The following is a 21,537-nucleotide window of genomic DNA, read 5'->3' on the forward strand; positions in this document are numbered from 1 at the left end:
GTCACTCTGAATTACCTACTAACTACCATAATCAAATGAACAAATATCATGAGTCCCACTGATATACAAACCAATACATTGGTGTATCATGCTTATGTAAATTAACTTCACTGTATCAACTGTTAAATTCACTATATCAAAAGTCACAAACCATATTCTCTTAACCCATCTACTTGTCTTGAAAATGAAATGGCCAAAGAGCCAAAGAACTCTGATGGATCTCTTCAAATTCACCTATCAACCTTGCTAAAAACAAGAAAACAAACGACTTGCTAGTTAACAGCACATTATTACAATAAGACTATGCCATGCCATATCTTAAAGGCCATGACAAGGGATAACAATAAATTTTAGGAATTATGTAACACAGTGAGGGACTATTCTATACTACTTGAGAGAATCAGGAGAGAAACAAACTCTCTCTTTTCCCAGTCATCTCTAAAGCCCAACTTAAGTAAATTAAAAAAAAAAAAACTATTAATAAGAAGGATTCCTTTAGATATAGAGGTCACTTGATCTAATAAATGTTACATGGGACTTTAAAACCCCAAAATTCTGAAACCTTCAAGGGCAGCAGTACAAAACCAGAAGTATTCTGGTATCACTTATGAGGAACCTAGTATTTTCCCCAGAAATAAAAACATGACAGACCAAAAGGGAAAGTATCTCTCCTTGAACAACTGCTTTTTCACAGAAAGTATACACATATGTCTGTGAAACATTAATAATCAGAGTTCTCAAATATTAAGTACTTTATTAACATAGAGCACAGTTTGTGTGTGTGTTTGCGCGTGTGTATCAGTCAAAATAAGTAATTGCCAAAAGTAGTTAGAGTGGCTTCATCCCTCATGCTCTCACTAATTACCATTTCAAAAAAATTTTTTTGAATAAGTTTATTTTTAGAATGTATAATCGGAATTTGTACCATGATGTTGGATTTTCCGGCACCATAATTTCAGAGCACATTTTTTTCTTTTTCTTTGTGCATTTATATTCCATACGAAAGTTTGGTAACTACCCTGTTAAATAAAATGCTTCCAAGTTATAACTAGGTATAATACTCCACCATCCTTATAAAGCTCAATATTACAAGGCATCCATCCAATTAAAAATTTTTAAATTATGATAAGGACTTTTTTTTCCCCATAATTTCCAAGAATAATAAGTGTTCTCTGTTATTCAAAAATTCCCACCCTACCCACCCAACAACCTGAAGGCATGAGTTATTCACAAATTCTCAAAGGCTATAAATGAACCTACCTGCTATAGGGATCCCTCCCAGACCTGTGTTGTGCTGTGGCGGGAGATTCAAGTCCAAGAAATTACTATTTGAGGTGGGGTTTGCTGTGTGGTTCAAGTGCATGATGCTATTGCGTGGAAAGGCCATCCAAGGATAGCGGGCTGCCTGGCCTGGAAAACTGAATGAATTATAAACTGCTCGGTGCTGCTGAAATTGAGGGAACCTCTGTGGCAAGACTGAAAAGGTGCTATTGAGAGAGTTGGCATTTGTCGGTGCAGCAGGATGCAGGAATCCAGAGCCCGGACCTTTGGCCGTTGTAGTGTGTGAAGAGGAGTTCTGAAGAGATGTGGGCGAAAGGGAAGGCTGGTCTTGGACTGACAGTTCCTTTTCAATCAGGTCTGCTAAGGCTTTTCGAGTGACATCAAAGGGATCAAAACCCAAATCGTCCTCTGGTTGTTTAGAAGAACCAAAGCCAAATGCTGCTTGCCAGTCTGTAGAGGATGATACTGGGATTGTTTCTGTTGGGAAGACAATTAGTGATAAATTTAAAATACATAGCTCACTCATGTATTTAATGAGTATCCACACTAGTGAAAGTTAAACACATCATATTATAAGATAAAGGCAAATATATCCAAAATCTGTATTATTTCTTAGCACATTAAGATTATAATATTATAAAAGGTCTCATATACTTCTAGCAATGATTTCATCTTAAGTTACCAACTTCAAAAACTGAATGATATAGACTGATTTTGTTAATCAAAGAAAATAAAGTACTTGAAACCCAAATTACACCTTTAGCTATTCATAACCAAAACCTGGAGAAAGTCATTTCAATGAAATAAGGTAATAAATATGATGTAACAGAATTCAATTAGTAAAGTTTATTTTTTTAATTTTTATTTTATTATGTTATGTTAATCACCATACATCATTAGTTTTTGATGTAGTGTTCCATGACTATTTGCGTATAACACCCAGTGCTCCATTCAATACGTGCCCTCTTTAATACCCATCACCAGGCTAACCCGTCCCCCCACCCCCCACCCCTCTAGAACCCTCAGTTTGTTTCTCAGAGTCCATCGTCTCTCATGGTTCGTCTCCCCCTCCGATTTCCCCCCTTCACTTTTCCCTTCCTACTATCTTCTTTGTTTTTTAACATATATTATTTGTTTCAGAGGTTTATTTTTTAAAATATATTTATCAAAGACAAAGTGTAATTTTGAATATATGCTTTATATAATCTAGGAAAAAATAATGTAACAATCAAAAAATATCTACTTAAACTTTATGTATTTTTTAAAACTGTCTGCTTCGATAATAGGTACTATATTTTCAATGTTAATTTTATGCCATCCTTCACATTAATAAGAAAACATAAAATGAATAAAAATGAAAATGGCTCAAAATGCCAAAATATAACTTTCAATATTAACTAACATACCTCTTCATCAGCTGGAGAAAAAAAAAATCTTAAATTTAACTATATAAACACAAATATGATTAAAAATGTAAGCCCTTAAAAATTCTTAGAGGAATAAGCATTTTATTATCAGAAAAATGATCTAACCCTTGATTTCTGGAGAAATCTGTTAACACATTAAGTCCTAAGTCATACAGCTACTTATCTAACCATCCCACTCCATGCCCTTTAAATGTTTACAACTTTATGAAAAAGGGAGTGGGGGTGCTTAAAGGGGTAAAAACACATTAAGCAAGGTCTCATTTCAGCCTGAGTAAAATTATTAACATGCAGTAGCATTGCTGTATACCTGATGTGAAGAGACTCTGTGGCTCTGGTGCTGTAGGCCAGTCACTGGATGTCTGTGGGGAGCTGGGGAAAGGAGGAAGCCCACTTGGGATCGGGTTGGGATGGCGAAAGTTATCTGAGAATAACGACTGTGACTCAGTTACTGCCCCTTCAAAAGGAGACCGTGCACTGTGATTGGATGAACTGATGGGGATGACTGGATTGGATTTTGATAAACCAGGTGGTGGTGAAGGCGTATCACTGTTAGATATCTAAATAAAATAAGAAAAGAATAATCAATAGAAGTTTATACACTTTAATAAGCCACCATCAGAAAGGCTTGCAACAAAAGGCATTAGAACAGTGGTCTTCAAACTGGGGTGCTTAAAGACTCCTTTATGAGAACATGAATTTTTTAAAAATCCGTCAATTACATATGTATTCTTTTCTAAAACTGATTCCTTCTTGAAAAGACTAAGCCAGTCTCCTCTCCTTTCAGAACCTATCTTCTCTCACTTTACAAACTATTGCTCACTCTTTGGGATCTAACTATAGTAATTTGACCAAGAGTGAAAACTTTATGAGAGCAACAAAAATATTATTAGAAATATTCAGACTGGGGGCGCCTGGGTGGCTCAGTCAGCTAAGCGGCTGCCTTTGGCTCAGGTCATGATCTCAGGGTCCTGAGATCGAGCCCCGAGTCGGGCTCCCTGCTCAGTGGGGAGTCTGCTTCTCCCTCTCCCTCTGCTGCTTCTCTTCTTATGCTCTCTCACTCACATTCTCTCTCCAGTAAATAAATAAAATCTTAAAAAAAAAATATTCAGGTTGGTGATGAGAGTGACTAATGACTAGATTGTTTTGCAAACTAGATGATTCCCAATACTTAAGTGTTTTTTTTTTTTTATATTTTATTTATTTATTTGTCAGGGGGAGAGAGAGAGAGCACAAGCAGGGGAAACAGCAGGCAGAGGGAGAACCAGGCTCCCCACCGAGCAGGGAGCCTGACTCTGGGCTCGATCCCAGGACTCCGGGATTATGACCTAAGCCAAAGGCAGACACTCAACCGACTGAGCCATCCAGGCCCCAATACTTAAGTTTTAAACAAAATGGAAAGAAGATCTAATCACGTTATTTCTAAACACATCATTAAAAATAATTTTTGTAATAAATCTTTATATTATTCTTAGGTATTTAACTTAGAAGGAGTTCAAAAATTTGATACTGAGACAATACTCAGCACTGACATTTACAAAAATGAAAACATGACTAACATTGCTGTTGAAACTTGTCTCCTTGTACCAACAGGTAATATTCATCCATGGATACATGAAAGCCAATTTTATTTATTTATTTATATATTTTTTAAGATTTTATTTATTTATTTGAGAGAGCACACACGCTTGTGCACAAGTAGGATGGGGTAGAGGGAGAGGGAGAAGCAGACTTCCTGCTGAGCAGGGACCCTAACGCAGACCTCGATCCCAGGACTCTGGGATCATGACCTGAGCTGAAGGCAGATGCTTAACCAACTGAGCCACCTAGGTGCCCCATGAAAACCAATTTTAAAATAGCCCTGTCAATATTTCATTAAGAAATAAATTTCTAACATAATTTTAGAGTTTGTGTTTAATAATTAATTTTTATCAAAAATCTGTATTTATATAAGTTGCTTTGATCAAATCAAAACTATGAGTAAAAATTCAGAAGAAAGAAAGTTGGGGGACACCTGGGTGGGGCAGTCAGTTAAGCTCTGACCCTTGGTTTGGGCTCAGGTCATGATCTCAGGGTCCTGAGACTGAGCCCCACAATGGGCTCTGCACTCAGGGGGAGTCTGCTTAAGTTTCTCTCTCTCTCTCAAGTAAGTAAATAATTCTTTACAAAATTTTTAAAAAGAAAGAAAACTGGCATTTAAAGCCTTGTGTCAGAAAAAAATAGTTCCCAATTGAAAATTTGTATCTATTTTAGAGAGAGGTATATGCCTGTCAAGAATAAACTATATTGGGCGCCTGGGTGGCGCAGTTGGTTGAGCGACTGCCTTCGGCTCAGGTCATGATCCTGGAGTCCTGGGATCGAGTCCCGCATCGGGCTCCCTGCTCAACGGGGAGTCTGCTTCTCCCTCTGACCCTCTTCTCTCTCGTGCTCTCTCTCATTCTCTCTCTCAAATAAATAAATAAAATCTTAAAAAAAAAAATAAAAAATAAAAAAAATAAACTATATTGCATTAAGATAAAATTCTGTAATAGCAGAAGTAGAAGAATGAGTTCAAGAAGAACACAGAATGATATAAAATTTGATGTTTACAAAAAAGTGTGTATTTTTTAAAAATGAATGACAGAGCAACAAAATATTGTAATATTTGAATCTCTTAGATATTTATTAAAAAGCAATGTAGTGCTTTTATTTAAAAATACCAATATTAACAATATCCTGAAAATTATATCCTTTACAATGATTCTTAAGTTAACATGAAAAAAATCTTTAATGTTAACCTAAGACATACAAAGGATATATTGATTTTCAAATTCTTTTATGGAACCTGTGAGTAAAAATTCTGGAAAAGCAGTCTTTTTTAGATCTCTAAGTTTCTCACAAACATTGTGGGGAACTGGCCATTCTTTATGGAACAGATTAGACTATATTTTTCTGTACCAATATAAGAAGGTGTACAGAAAATTACGCAGTGAAAAACTAGCACCTAGACAAGATGATACAAAGCAGTATAGAAAGATCAGAACCTCACTCAGTATCAATGCGGATACAACTTTGAACTATTTGGTTTATTATTTCAAAGCCCACAGTCGTTTGGGGGAAAGGGAAAACTGCTGGGGGCAAGGACACTGTGAGAAACAGAAAATTAAAGTTGACAACAAGCAACGAGGGGAGCACATAGCAGAGAAACAACTCTTAAAATCAAGAATGAAGAAGGCATGCTAGTCTGAGACCATTTTGGAGTAGGGTCAAAAAGACCAATAGCATCAGCAGATTCTTAGGACACTAATATATTGCCACACAGTACAATATAACATGTGGTCATAAGGATAATTCTGAGTCATCAAGAAAGGGTTAAAATTATACTCTAATACAGAATATTCTGTGGAAGAAAGGAAGACTAATTGTAATAGATTTTTAAAAGATATCCACCAACAGTATTTTTAAATTGTTTCCGTATTTAAAGTATTTTCTACTACCCAGAAAATTCACTTGGATAGAATACCATTTCAGGGAATGGAAGATAAATGAAGCGATACAGAATCAAAATCTTACCTGCTGGGAATTATCACCATTCCCTATACTGAGAGAATCTGAAGGTTTGTCAATGGGGCTGTAAAAAGAAAAAACACATCAAGTAAAATCAGAGTAAAGTCATTCTCACACAATAAAAACAAACTCCCCAAAAGCCAGAAAAATGGACATTTTATTATCTTAACATTTGTTGGTACACTATGATATAAAGATATCAACTGAGATGTTGAGGATACAAAGAAATATAAGATCAAATCCCTACCCTTGAGCAACTTACGTTCTAATGAGATTCTCCAAAAACAGTGGGTGAAACAATAACTTATGAAAAAAAGAAGGTACTGCTTAATAGGAGTACTATTGTAGTAGGTCAAAAATTTAATCCATTATTCAGTTTTGTGCACACAATAAACACATTCCCCATTAAAATTCTTGACATAACACTCACCTATTTTTCCAGGTGTTTAACAGAGGGCATAAAAGTCACTCAAATGTTCTCTACAGGTTTTTAAGAGCAATACATTTCCTTTACTACTTCAATAGCCTACTTACAACCCTAGACAAGGCATATGTGTGTGTATAAATGCACACACACAAAACAGAAACTTTTGTGTAAACTATTTACTATTAAACAAAGACATAAAATTGATTTCCATATAGGGAAAATGCAGTACAACAGTAAAGTAACAAAGAATTGCTGACTTAAAAACAAAACAAAATCTTTACAAGCATTACAACCGTGACCTAGCGAGGCATTTCCATAACTAACTGTATTTAACCTAGCACATGAATAAAAGATAAGTATCAGTACCCAAATACTAATATGATATAGTATTACAGCAAAACAAATTAAGATTCTAAATTTCACAAAATTATTTTATTGGCTATAAATATATACAAAGTTACCCTGACAGCCAGACAACTTTACTGGTACCACATTTAATTGCTCTAGAAAAATTTAACAAGGGCTAGGACCGAATCAGAATACCCAATGTATCTTCTGCATAAACATCACCAGATGCTTGTGACTCTTGAAAAATAGGTCTGGAATTCACTAAACAGCACCTTTAGTGATTATTTTCACAAAATAGCAATAAGTCAATTCATTTTATGGTCAAATGGGTATTACAAATAATTTTAAGATATAGCTTTGAGCCCACTAAGTTTGGAGACATTTGGGGAAATGAGATAGGTAAACATGAACAAACATCAACCATTTAGCCAGTTACTAAATGAATTGTTTAAACCATAAATATCATAGGTCTTTAAAAGAAAGAGAAGCCACCATAAGTGGGGCAATTAAGAAATATTTCCTAGGGGAGTTCAAATTTATGTAGGTCCTTAAAAAGATTTACACATTAGGAGAGGAAAGGGAAAAAGGAGGAAAGAACATTAAAGGTAGGAATAGCAAGTGTATCATGCATCAAAAGGTCCTAGATGGGTTTGGGAAAAAGTTAAGTAATTAGTTAAGTAATTAGTTTAGCTAACACAGAGGATGATTTTGACAACAGTGGGAGACATGGACAAATGGTAGACACCAGAGGCCAAGAGAAATTGTTGAGCACAGAAATGATATAAACAAAGCAGTATTAGAAAGATTAATTTGGTGGTGGCGTGAAGAACAGACTGGAACATAGGACAGATGATATGAGAAGAACTTGTAATATTTTCTAAAAAATTTTTTCATTGTGGTAAAGCAGATTTCATATAAAATCTACTGGCTTAACTATTTATAAGTGTACAATTCAGTGGTATTAAATACATTCCACCTTGTTGTACAACCATCACCACCATCTATCCCCATCTCTTTTCATCTTATAAAACTGAAATTCTATACCACTAAACTCCCCATTTTCTCCTCCCTCCCAGTCATTATAATTTTGACTACATACCTCACATAAGCGGAATCATAGAGTATTTCTTTTCTTTTCTTTTTAAAGCAGAATAATATTAACTTTGTATTTATACCACATTTTGCTTGTCCATGCATCTGGCCATGGACACTTGGACTGCTTCCATGTTTAAACTACTGTGCACTAAGACGTAAGTGCACACATATCGCCTCAAGGTCCTGCTTTCAATTCTTTTTGCTGTATACCCAGAAGTGGAATTGATGGATCATATGGTAATTCTATTTTTAATTTTTGAGGAACTACCATACTGTTTTCCTCAGTGGCTGTACCATTTTTTATGCCCACCCATACAGCGTAAGGGTTCCAATTTTTCCACATCCCTTCCAACTCTGTTTTCTGCTTTTTTTACTGTTTTATTTTTTCCTCTCTTTTTTTAATGTTTCAAGTTTTTATTTACATTCTAGTTAACTACTTAGTTAACACATAGTGTAATATTAGTTTCAGGAGAATTTAGTGATTCTGTTTTCTTTTTTGATAGTAGCCACACTAATGCATGTAAGGAGGTATCTCACTGTAGTTCTGATTTGCATTTCCCTAATGATTAGTGATGTTCAGCATCTTTTCATGTGCTCAATAACCATCTATCCTCTTTGCAGAAATGTCTATTCAAGTCCTTTGCCTATTTTTGAATTAGGGTATTGATTTTGTTGTTGAGTTTTAGGAGTTCTCTATATTAGTATGGTTATTAATCCTTTCTCAGATATATGATTTGCAAGTATTTTCTCCCATTCTGTGGGTTGCCTTTTTACTATAAACAGTGTCTTCTGAGTCACAAAATTTTAAAATGTCCATTAAGCTCAATCTATTTTTTCTTTTGTAACCTGTGTCTTTGGTGTCCTATCCAAGAAATCATTGCCAAATCCAATGTTGTAAAGCTTTAGTCATGTGTTTTCTTTTAATGGTTTTGTTGTGTGAAAGAACTTCAATCTAAAACAGAGCCGGAGAATACAAGATGGAGAATCTCACATATGTGCCCCCAGGATGGTAAACCTAAGGACTAAAAGACCGAGTCCTCTGAAATGTCCAATTTACAGAAAGTGGATAGTGTTGAAATTTTCTTGGGTGGGAGGATGATCAGAGGTTGTCCTGTGTTGACCTTGGAAAGTTCTGCCAGAGGCATGAATGGAACATGGCTCAAATTGGATTGATCTCACATAATGGGATGACTTGAGCTTTGTTTGTGTGACAGGGAGGATTTCGTTTGCTCGGGAAAATTTTCAAGGCTGGTTTCCTGTTTTTGATTTTAGCGGACTCTAACTGAACTCTCCCCTCTTTCCATTCCCTGCCCATAAATACAACCTACCAAAAATCTTCAATGGACCTGCCTGTAACATGCTACAGTTTGCTTGTTCCAAATTGCAGTTCCTCTGCTATTCCTGAATAAACTTAACTCCTTGAGCTTAAGTTTCTCGCTTTATTTATAGTCAATAATTATTTTAGGTCTTACATTTAGGTCATTGATCCATTCTGAATTTTTGAATATGGTGTTTAGTAAGGATCCAACTTCATTCTTTCACATGTAGATATTCAGTTTTCCCAGCACCATTTGTTGAAAAGACTTTTCTTTCCCCCACAGGGGAAAGGATCTTGGTACCCTTGTTAAAAACCATTTAACCGTCTATGTGATGGTTTATTTCTGCGTTCTCTTTTCTATCCTACTGGGCTATATATCTGTCTTCATGCCCATCCCATGCTGTTTACATTACTGCAGATTTGCAGTTATGTTTTGAGATTAGGAACTGTGGGCCCTCCAGTTCTGTTTTTTCAAGATTATTTTGGCTATTTGGGGTCCTTTGAGATTCTGTATGAATTTTAGGAGGGGTTTTTCTATCTGCAAAAAAACACAACCAAACAAAAACCATCACTGGGGCACCAGGATAGCGTAACTGGTTAAGTGGCCGACTCTTGGTTTCAGCTCAGGTCGTAACCTCAGGCTGAGACCAAGTCCCGTGTTCAGCTCCGTGTTCAGCACGGAGTCTGCTTGAGATCCTCTCCTTCTATCCCTTCTGCTTGTTCTCCCTCTCCCTAAAATAAGTAAATCTTTAAAAAAAAAATCACAGGGATTTTGATATGCAATGTACTGAATGTGTAGATAGCTTTGGGTAAAAGCAACATTTTAATAATATTGTCTTCCAATCCATGAACGTGGGATGTGTTTTCACTTATTTATGTATCTTCAATTTCTTTCAGCAACGTGTCGTATTTTCATTGTATAAGTTTTTAACTTCCTTGCTTAGGAATTCCTAAGTATTTTTCTTGACACTATGGTGAACAGAATTTTTTGTAATTTCAACTATTCACTGTTTACACTTAGAAATAGTTCTGATTTCTTTGTACCCTGTACTGAATTCATTTATTAGTTGTAACCATTTGTTTGTGTGTGGAATCCCTAGGACATTCTACATATTAAGACCATATTATCTATAAAGAGATAATATTACTTATTCTTTTTCTATTTAGATGTCTCTTCTTTTTCTTGGCTAATTGGTATGGCTTGAACATCCAATAATGTGTTGAATAGAAGTAGTAAAAGTGGGCATTTGCCTTGTTCCTCATGGTAGAGGAAATGCTTTCAGTCTTTCACCACTGAGTATGATGTTCACTGTGAGTTCCTCATATACAGCTTTTATAATGTTGAGGTAGTTTCCTTCCTACATTAATTGTTTTTGTCATGAAAGGGTGCTGAATTTTGTCAAATGCTTTTTCTGCATCAATTGAGGTATCATGTATTTTTTATCCTACATTCTGTTGATATGACACATGAAAGTGCTCAATTTTTTAAGTTAAACCATCCTTGCATTCCAGGAATATACCCCCACTTTATCATGGTTTGTAACCCTTTTAATATGCTGGATTCTGTTTGATAGCATTTTTTTGAGGATTTCTGCATCAGTGTAAATAAGGGGTATTGGTCTGTGGTGTTCGCATAATGTCTTTGGCATTGGTACCAGAGTTATGCTGGCCTTATAGAATAAGTTAGGATGTGGTCCCTCCTCAATTTTTTGGAAAAGTTTGAGAGACTGTAATTAGTTCCTCTTTAAATGTTTGGTAGAATTCACCACTTTTGTTGAAAAATTTTTGATTAGTGATTTGATAACCTAATTATATGTCTATTCATATTTTTTTTAATTTCTTCATAATACAGTTTTGGTAGGTTTTGTGTTTCTAGGAATTTGTTCATCTAGGTTATCCAGTGTGTTGACATACAATTGTTCACAGTACTCTTACAATTCTTTTTATTTCTGTAGAATCTGCAGTAATGTCCCCACTTTTATTTCTGATTTTAGTAATTTGAGGCTTTTCTGTGGTTTTTCATAGTCTACATCTAACTAAAGGTTTGTCAATTTTGTTCATCTTCTCAAAGAACCAACTTTTGGTTTCATTGTTTTTCTCTACTGTTTTTCTATTTGCTATTTCATCTTTCTCTGCTTGAATCTTTACTTCCTTCTGCAAGCTTTGGATCTAGTTTGTTCCTTTTTTTTTTTTAATTTTTCTATTTCCTTAAGTTGTAAAGTAAGGTTGCTGACTTTGGGTCTTTTTTAATGTAAGCATTTGTAGCTATAAATTTCCCCCTTCACATCCCCTTTGCTATTTCCCGTTAAGTTTTAATGTTTCTTCATTTTCATTCATTTCTAGGTATTTTCCAATTTCCCTTGTGATTTTTTCTTTAATCCATTAGTTGTTAAAAGCGTTAATTTCCACAATTTTTTGAATTTTCCAGATTTCCTTTTGATAATGATTTCTAACTTTATCCCACCACGGTGAGAAGATACTCAGTATGGTATCTAGATTTTTAAATTTACTGATTTGTGGCCTAACATATAATCTTATCCTGGAAAATGTTCATATCAACTTGAGAATGACGTGTATCCTGTTGTTGGGGAGAGTGTTCTGTAGGTGTCTGTGAGATTCAGCTGAGTTATGTTTAAATTCTCTCCTTACTAGGGCACCTGGGTGGCTCAGTTGGTTAAGCGTCTGCCTTTGGCTCAGGTCATGATCCTGGTGTCCTGGGATCGAGCCCCACGTCAGGCTCCCAGCTCAGCAGGGAGTCTGCTTCTCCCTCTCCCTCTGACCCTCCCTTTGCTTGTGTGCTCTTTCTCTCTCAAATAAATTTAAAAAAATTAAAAAAAAAAATTTCTCTCCTTACTGATCTTCTATCTGGTTATTATATCCATTATTGTGTGGGGTATTGAAGTCTTCACCTATTATTGTAGAACTATTTCTCCCTTCAATTCTGTGAGTTTTTGCTTCATATATTTCGATGATCTGTCATTAGGTGCATAAAGGTTTAAATGTTCTATCTTCTTGCTGTATTCATATACAATGTCCTTTGTCTCTCTTGATTTAAAGTCTATTTTGTTTGATAGTAGAATAGTCACCCCTGATCTCTTTTGTGTACTATTTTCAAGGATTATCTTTTCAACCTGTTTGTGTCTCTGGTTCTAATATGAGTCTCTTGTAGATAGCATATACTTGGATCATGTATTTTTATCCATTCTACCAATCTGTCTTTTGATTAGAGTTGAATCCATTTACATGTAAAGTAAATACTGATAAGGAAGTAGTGATTATGCCCTTTATGCCATTTGTTTTCTACATGCCTTATAGCTTTCCCCCCAACAAATTCCTGCATTACTATCTTCTGTGTTTAGCTGATATTTTTCTAGTGAAATGTTTAAATTCCTTTCTCATCTCCTTTTGTGTATATCTTAGAGTTACTTTCCTTGTTATCATGGGAATTATATTTAACTAGGATCCTAAAATTATAATACTCAAAATTTATATCAACTTGATTTCAATAACATACCAAAACTATGTTCCTTTACAGTTCAATCCCAACCCCTTTTAGCTTTTACACTAATATATTGAACCTTAAATGTATTGGTCTCTTAAATCATGTAGGAAACAAAAAGTAGAGTTACAAGCCATTGTTACAATCACACTAGTTTTTATATTTGCCCATTTATTTACCTTTACTAGTGTTCTTTCATTTCACCTTGCAGGACTCCCTTGAGCAAATTTCTTGCAGGGCAGGTCTAGAGATCACAAACTCCCTCAGTTTTTGTTAATCTGGGAATGTTTTAATTTCTCCCTCACTCTTTAAGGAAAGTTTGCTGGATAGACAACTGTTGGTTGATAGATTTTGTCTCTTAGCACTCTGATTATATTGGCCCACTGTCTTCTGGCCTCCAAAGTTTCTCATGAGAAATACGCTGATAATCTTACTGAAGATTCCTTCTACATGATGATTCATATCTCCTGCTGCTTTCAAGATTCTCCTTGTCTTTGGCATTTTAATAAAATTTTGATTTGACTTTGATTTTATTTTTGATTATGAAATTTTGACTTGATTCTGGTTGATAAGTGTGTCAATGTTTGAGTTCATTTTAAATAGAGTTAAGGTTGTCCCATATTTGTATTCATTTCTTTCACTGAATTTGGGGATTTTTCAGCCATTTTTTTTTTTTTTTTCAAATATTCTCTGCCATCTTTCTCTCTCTTCTCCTTCTGGAACTCTGACAATACATACACTGGTCTGCTTGATGGTGTCCCACAGGTCCCTTAGGCTCTGTTTGCTTTTCTTCAGTCTTTTCTCTTTGTGTTCCTCAAACTCATTATAATATTTCCATTGTCTTTTCTTCAAGTTCACAGATTCTTTTACCTAATCAAATCTGCCTTTGAATCCTCTAGTGAATTTTTCATTTAAATTACTGTACTTTTCAGATCCAGAATTTCTTTTTGCTTTCCTACTTTTTTTAATTGATATTTCCCTCTTGTTCATACTTTGTCTTACTTTCTCCACATCTTCTTTTAGTTCCTTAGGAATCTTTAAAAGAGTTTTTTTAAAAGTCTTTGTCTACTATATCTGCCATTTTTTTTTCAGGGAGAATTTCTGTTGATCATTCTTTTCTTTTGAATGAGCAATACTTTTCTGTTTCTTTTATATGCATAACTGTGACTTTTTACTGAACACTGGCCCTTTGAGTCTAGTAATGTAGTACCTTTAGAAATCAGATTCTCCCCCTTCCTCACTGTTTGCTTTTTTTGTTATGTTTGCTTTTTTGCAGGCTGTCTCTGTGCGAAAGATCAGCCCTAGGTATAAATTTAAAGTCTTCTCAGGTCTTTTCTGAGCCTTTTTCTGGCCATGCACGAACCCTACATTTCTCCCAATATGCAGTTGTTTTTGAATCTCCTAGTCTTTAATATCTAGCACCCAAAAGGAGGAAAAGGAAAAACTGAAAGGGGAAAAGAGGGGAAGGACACTAGTCCTTTAAATCCCCTGGGTATCATTTCAGCCAGAGGGGGAGGGGCTTGCAACAATGGTTGCCTGCTTCTTTGTCTGCACCTCTGTGATCAGAAGCAGTAATCAGCAATTAGAGCAAAGATCCTCAATATATGAAAGCCAGGGTCTTTTTGCCCACCCTGGCTCTGCAAGCTACATGCAAGCTGCTCCAGAAACATGTGCACAGCTGCCTGCCAAGTGGCTGGAGGTAGAGGATAGATAGAAGCGTGGCTTAGGAGCTGAAATTGACCAAAATTAACCCAAGTCTTTCCATGGAATTTGCAAGCCTTCAACAGATTTCAGAGTTCCAAAATAGCTACATCAAACAGATTCTGCCAGTGCAATTGTTGTCCAGGTGGGGAGACAGATTCCTGGTGCTACCTACTCCACCATCTTCCCCAAACTTACACTATTCTTATGAGAATAAAGGCTTAAAGGTGAGAGGAAACAGAAATAATGGAAACAAGGGATGAAAGCAAGACATTACAAAGGAAGAATTGCAGTGTCTTTACCTCAGTTCAGGTTCTCAGCCACCACCATTAAAGAGCACTAAATAATAATTTTCAGTATAGGTGAGGTTAGTCTTGCTAATGTCAAGGGCAATCAATGAAAACACTGCATTCAGAATAAATCTTGATAATGTTTCTGGATTACAATTAACTTATATCATCTAGTCCACCATGCCAACTGAGGTTTCATAACTGATTCATAGCATTCGATGCTTTGCACGGGAAAGGTTTACCAAAGATGCTTAAAAATTTCTAGATCAGTGTCATTAAACCAAAGACAGCTGCTAAAAAAAACAGGATTGGGGCAAGGTATCAGTAAGCTTATGTTCCACTCAGTTTTAATATTTTTTTCAATTTACCTTAAAATTAACTATTCAAGGAACAATAAATGAAAAGCTTTAAGAATAAAGATAAAACTAAAAATTGTTTTTATTTCCTATGTAGGCTGTAAAGAGTCAAATTATAATTAAACCTGCCAGTGTAAGTGCAACCTTATCAGTGCAAAAGAAAATACAGATGGGAGAATCCCTGCAAATGCATGTATAATCTCAACAGAAAAAAATATATATTTACAAATTCCAATTCTAATAAATGTGAACTCCTTGGATCTCTAATGGCTGGACAGGTAACACTTATCCCAAGGCTACCACTAACAGGTCAGAGTTCTCACAACTTCCCTAGTACTGGGTGTGAACTTCCTTCCTCAACAAGCTCTGTGTCTGCTTAAGTTATAGTCATATTAAGTATTTGTTGTTTTACATTCAACATCCACCAACCCATTATCATGCCAAGAAGTTTAAGAAAGGAAAACAAACTTTAATAAATACCACATTTAATATGGAAGAAAGACACCTACTCCATGAAATGGACTACTGTCTTGTCAAGAACTGCCAAGTCCTCATAATACCAGATGAAAGAAGATGGGGTACACTAAGATAAACTGCACAGGGCTTTTTTATTTAAAAATAAGCAAACAAAAAATCTACAGTTTTCTTTTCTAGGTCAGCACAAAGTTTATTAGCCACTTCTGTTCAGAAAGGCCTCTTTCTGAACAAGTCTGTTCCTCTAACATAACCAGGAAACACCAAAATGCACAGGGGCCCCACTTTCATTTGCATCTCAAGTTACACTACAAGCATATCATAGAGCAACGGTAGTTGTCTCCTGGGTTTCCCTGGGAATGGCTCTAGAATAGGCTCCAGCTTCAGTTCTGGTCCCAGGATTGGCTCTGGCACTCTCTGTGCCACCACACCTAGTGTGGGCTCCAGTGCTGGCTCCAGATCCAGTCCTGCCTCAAGCAGTGGCTCTAACTCCAAGCCTAGCTCTGGCCCTTATGCCATCCTGGGCTCCAGCCCTAATGAATCCAATTCTGGCTCCAGCTTAAGCTCCAGTGGTTGTTGCAGCTCATCCACCTGTCTACAGACAGCACAAGGAGCCTATGTTTCAGGTATTTCCTCTGTTCCTAGAGATTAACTTTCTCTTGGTGGTAGTACCCAAAAGCCTCACTCCAGGGGATTCAGGGATAGAGGCAATACAACATATTCTCAGGTATGTTCTCCCTCAGTAAGCAGTTGGTAGTGCCAGATGAGTTCAGTCAGCAGGAATGACTGCAGTACCTCCTTGCTGTTGGGCAGCACAGAGTAGATCACCTTATCACTGTCCTGAGGTTCCACCCTGGAGCAGGTTATGTCCCCTTCCAATGATTTGCTGAAATGTAGCAGAAAGGCTCCAGAGATGGGTCTTCTTAAGCAGCTGGTGCTCCTGGCTCCAGCTCACAAAGCCCATGATATGGCCATCATTCCACAGATTCCTCAGGTGGTCATGTACCAAGTCCAGATTTTTGTGCAACCATGTCTAGAATGGTAGCTTGCACAGGGGTGGGGGGGCTCTCTTGCTTCGTGAAGTCAGCCCAGGACAACAATGTACCCTCAATCCTAGAGTTCTGCCCAAACAGCTTGTCCTTCAGTATGCTCAGCTGCTCCAGGTCAAGGTCTCGGCCAATACAGGAGGAGAACTGCCAACTGAGAGCAGGGCCCAGCAAGCTCCAGGAGGGCTTTGGGTAGGCTGGGGGCGAGGGGGGTGGGGGCTAGAAAAGAACTGCTGATTCTGAGAGCTTAAGCTGAGCAGACTGAACCAAAGAACCAAGGCCCAAGCAACTGAGTAGCTTCAGGTTAGAAATAATCACACAAAGGGCTATCTGTTTTCAGCTCCTGCTTCAGACCCTGGTAGGTGTATCCAACCATGACGCTGATAATGTACAGTTCCTCCATCACCCTCAGCAGTCCCTAATGATGCCCTTTCTGGAACCAACTGAATGTTGCTCTACCAGAGTCAAGTAGCCAAAATTACACATTAAACCCTGACTCTGCCCCTTCTCAGGGGTCAAAGTTTTCTTGTTTGAAGTCAGAATGTTGAACTTCTGGAGACCTTGTAACTGAGGAGGATTCCTGTCGATGGGGACTTCTGCAGTCAGTGTCCCACTGCCTTCCTGGAATCTTACCAGCAGCCTTGTAGGACAGTAAACTTCCTCCCACTCTTGAAGATGAAGGGCTGATGGGGAGTTTGGGCCATGCAAGGCTGGGTTTCTACCACAAAGGCTTTCTGAAGCAGACACTTCAGCAACGCTATGAACAGGACCTTCCTCTTTGGTTAGAGAGTCATCCTGATAGCTAACCAGGTGACACAGTCCCTTCAGGTCTTCCAGCAGCTAATACAGATAAAAAAACAACAGCTTTCCTCCAGCCGTGAACACTTCTCCAACTTTCCGTCTGTGGTCCAGGTGCCAATGCCAATGCAGGCATTTCGCTGCTGGACTTTCCATGCCTCCAACTCTGGCAGTAGCTTGATTAGGGTAGGTAATGGCTTAGCAGTGCTTTAAAGGTACCCAGCACCTCCTTTTTCCTTTTGTCCCATTCACGGGGTTTCCTCCAGAAGCTGCTAATGTCTGGTCTGATGGGGGTCTAAAGAGGACATCCTCACTGGGGCTGGGTCTTCTATCACGAGTAGAAGACATCCTTGCGGTCCTGCAGTTGGCTGATGGATTTCACCAGCTTCTCCATCTTAGCCCTTAATTCCAGGTTCCAGGATTCAATCTCCTGCTGCTGGCTCTCCACAGGTGCTTTGAGGTCTGCCTCTCCTTGCTCCGACTGAGCCCTCTGAGCCTGAATCAGAATTAAAGAGATTAAACATCATCTCAGCCAACTGGGTAGGGCCCTGAGGAAAGGCCTGACCGTCCCAATAGAATTTTCACAAGTTCTGCTGTAGCAACAAGCACTCAGGGTCTTGGCTGCAGCAGGCATACTGAGAGTTCATTTGGTCCAAGAACTGAAGGAATGGCATGTTAGCCTTGGAATCATCGTTGCCCAGTAATAATGCTGAGAAAGAGAAATCAAAACACCTAAATCTTTAAATACCACACAACTAACTGAAAAGCACTGGATTCAAGTGGGACTAAGCAGTTCTAAAAGGTAGGTGGGTCTCATAACACAATCAAGATATTTCCAGAAGGCAATGCTGTGTGTGTAAATGTCTGTAAATGAAAATTTGTAAACATGTAACATCTTTGTAGAAATAGTCTTACTGAGTTTTTTTAAAGTCCTAGTCCTAAATAGCTCTGAAATCTATGGTGAGATTATAGATTTCTCAGGAGTAAGTATTTTTCAACTAACCCAAAAGTTGGAACCCAGTGCTATGGGGCATTAAATAAATATGTATATTTATTTTTTTGAAATAGAGAGTGTATATCCAGAATCTGTTTCTGGAGATGCTGATTTAGTCTTAACGGCAACACCTGGTATCTTGACGATTACTACACTAGTGGAACTGAAGAGGAGCGCTGTTACTGGACTGTAGAGCTAGAGGCAATCATTAATATCAAATTCAAAAGGTTTTACAGATAAAGAAACCACGATCTACAACTATCTGCAAGTAGGCAGTGTGACACAGCTACTCTTCTGTTTGGATCTTCAGATGCTAGCTTCTAACTTGCCCCAAAGATAGTGCTCAAATTTGACTTCCTTTCTAATTCTTGGTAGCGATGCCATCAAACTCCTGAAAATAGTCTCTTGGCGGCTTTCTAAAATTTGCAACATAAAACAAGTAGTTACATAGGAGAAGGATCACAGAAAAGACCATTTTCCAGATTGGGAGTGGGGACAGAAAAAATACTGAGAAGGTCTAGTCCTCGTGTTCATCATATTGAAAAGACAAAGTCTCCATGATTGTGCTAACTATGGTTGCATTTCGGAAATAAGGTATAATTTAATGTCAACATAATGGACATTTCCAAATTTCAGTGTCATGTTACTGTATATACAAATACATATTCACACTGCTCCTAAATTAAATACTCCATATTCATTCAGAAGAATTCATTTTAATTTTTCGTGCTTGCCCGTCTTAAATAACTGAGATCTACAGCTGCTACTGCAAAGGACAAATTTAAAGTACAGACAGGTAGCTTGCCTTTACAGAGTTTATTTGATACAGGCTTCAATATACATTAACATCTCAAGTATTACTTTACTACTAAAATATGGCCACCTCTTACATAATGTGGCACAATGAGCTATTAACATGGTAAGAAAAAATGCGTCAATAATCTGGACTGATTATAGTTTGGCAAATACAATTTTAATTGGAATTTTCTCAATTACTCCAGGATGTACTGAGCATGAGCGAAAATAAATGTTTTGATTACTAGTAATAAAAAAATTCAATTATTAAAATTAAAGTTGAAAGATAAACATCTACCATCCTAAACATACAGGCTGTGGCCAGCTTTCAAAAGCAGCAAGTAAAACTGTCTCCAACTATTCATTTTAATTTTGTATTTCAGTAATAAAGGCTGATCTTTTAAAACATACTATATACTTAAGTAGAATTTAAACACACAACTGCTCATTTTAACTATCCATCCCCCAACACTCATTATACCCCACCCTCTGGGAAAGAAAATACCAGTGGCTCTCTAACTTTCTTGAAAATATTCTATGTAGGTGGAACAAGACACCAAAACTTGGTACTAGTTTTCCAGCATGTATGTGCACATGTGCAGTAACTTTTTATTTCCAAATACAGAATGGGAATAAAATTTCTTAGGAGAAATAAGAAAAAAGACTCTGAGAACAAAGGTCAGAAAAATCTTATAGCTCACTAATTTTAATATACACACCCAGAAGGCAATGCAAATCTTACTAATTCATCTACTTAGTTTACTAGTAAGTTGCCTTGAGTTTCATGCAAAAAAAAAAAAAGTAGGGAACTGCAAATCATTTATCTATTATAAAAGGGGGAATGCCTTTCTGGGGATCCATTCTACCAAAAAAAAAAAAAAAATGTAGGCCATCTCTCATGGCGCCTGTCCATAGTTTGAGAATCACTGCTGAAATCACTTCTATCTGTAAGTACTAACACACACAGGTGCAATTTATAATTATTATTAAGTCATGGGTCTTCTCTCCAGAAAAATGTACACACACACAAAATCTGATAAAATTTCAGAGAGTTCACAGATGTGCTGAAGCCTGTTCATGATTTAACAAGCTCTACCCAAGACTATTTTCAACAAGTCTCTGGGACCATACCTTTTCTAAATCAAACCAGACTAAATGATGTCAGGGTAGGAGAACAAGATTCATGCAGGGACCACTCCCATCATGTTGAATAAAAAAGGCACTCTGACTATGCACGCAGTCTATCAAAGCTTATACTTGATTTTCAATAAAGATATAGCTATGTTTTTAAAAAGACATGCATTTTTCCTTTGATGTAATAAAAACTGACAAATTCCTATAGTCATTTTCCTTTTTTTAGCTTTTCCTCTATTGCCACCAAAGTGTAGTTTAGGAAAGCTTTTGCTTAAAATACCATTCATTCCTGGGATGTATAGTATATCCAATTTATCCTGAGATAATAAATCTCCAGACCCGAGATCTTCAAGGTCAAACTACATATTAGTTGTGACATAGTCTTCTTTAAGTCAATTAGTTTGATTCATGTTAGAGTTTTTGATTCAAGTTAAAGTCTCTTAAGAATTTTACCTCCTCTAGACTGAGCAGTGGCAGAGTGGGAGAATGAGCCTGGGGGTAAAAGCGACAGCAACTCTGGTCAGAATCCAGTCTATCACTTATTTGTGTGGGATACTGGTGAATTACTTAAACTCTCTGAACCTTGCCAGTCCCAGTTTTCCTTGCCAGAAATAAGGTAACAATGGCGTCCCGGGCCTCTGCCAGTCCCTGGTCTGGCAAGAGAACAATGGTATCTCCCACACAGGACAACGGAGACTAAAGGCACACAAAAGACACCAACCCTCTTCTCACCTCAGTCTAAAGCTGAACATCCCCACACCTTCAATGGCGGCTTGTCCAAGCCACAATGTCAAGTCATAACCATTTACCTTGAGTGATCTATATACCCAATAATGTGCTCCCCAAATTCTTATGTAGGCCTACTCACTGTCCCTGGGCACAGCAGCCCATCTAGCTACTATTCCTTTCACAGTTTCCAGTTGGGGCACAATTAGTGTCTCAACCTAAATGAAGGTATTTCAAACCCCCAAACTTAAAATAGCCAGTCCTTAACTAAGCATCACTACTGCA

General features: G+C 37.1%; 1 protein-coding gene and 2 pseudogenes across 6 annotated transcripts in view; all 3 read right to left on the minus strand.

Moving 5' to 3' along the window:
* CNOT4 (CCR4-NOT transcription complex subunit 4) overlaps positions 1-21,537 on the minus strand; it is a 144,966-nt gene that overhangs the window by 31,780 nt on the left and 91,649 nt on the right. For all 6 annotated transcript variants that reach the window (XM_028106273.2, XM_028106271.2, XM_028106272.2 and 3 more), the window contains exons 8-10: positions 6,258-6,315; positions 3,016-3,265; positions 1,261-1,758 (exon numbers count right to left, since the gene is read on the minus strand). In XM_028106273.2, coding sequence (XP_027962074.1) covers positions 1,261-1,758; positions 3,016-3,265; positions 6,258-6,315 — 806 coding nt within the window. The remainder of the gene's footprint in view (positions 1-1,260; positions 1,759-3,015; positions 3,266-6,257; positions 6,316-21,537) is intronic.
* On the minus strand, positions 15,875-17,015 carry LOC148162544 (signal transducer and activator of transcription 2 pseudogene; annotated as a pseudogene).
* LOC148162545 (signal transducer and activator of transcription 2 pseudogene) lies at positions 15,875-18,237 on the minus strand (annotated as a pseudogene).

This window comes from Eumetopias jubatus, unplaced genomic scaffold (genome assembly GCF_037043125.1).
Source record: "Eumetopias jubatus isolate StellerSeaLion01/CBP00866 unplaced genomic scaffold, mEumJub1_p1.0 scaffold_14, whole genome shotgun sequence".
Lineage (NCBI taxonomy): Eukaryota > Metazoa > Chordata > Mammalia > Carnivora > Otariidae > Eumetopias > Eumetopias jubatus.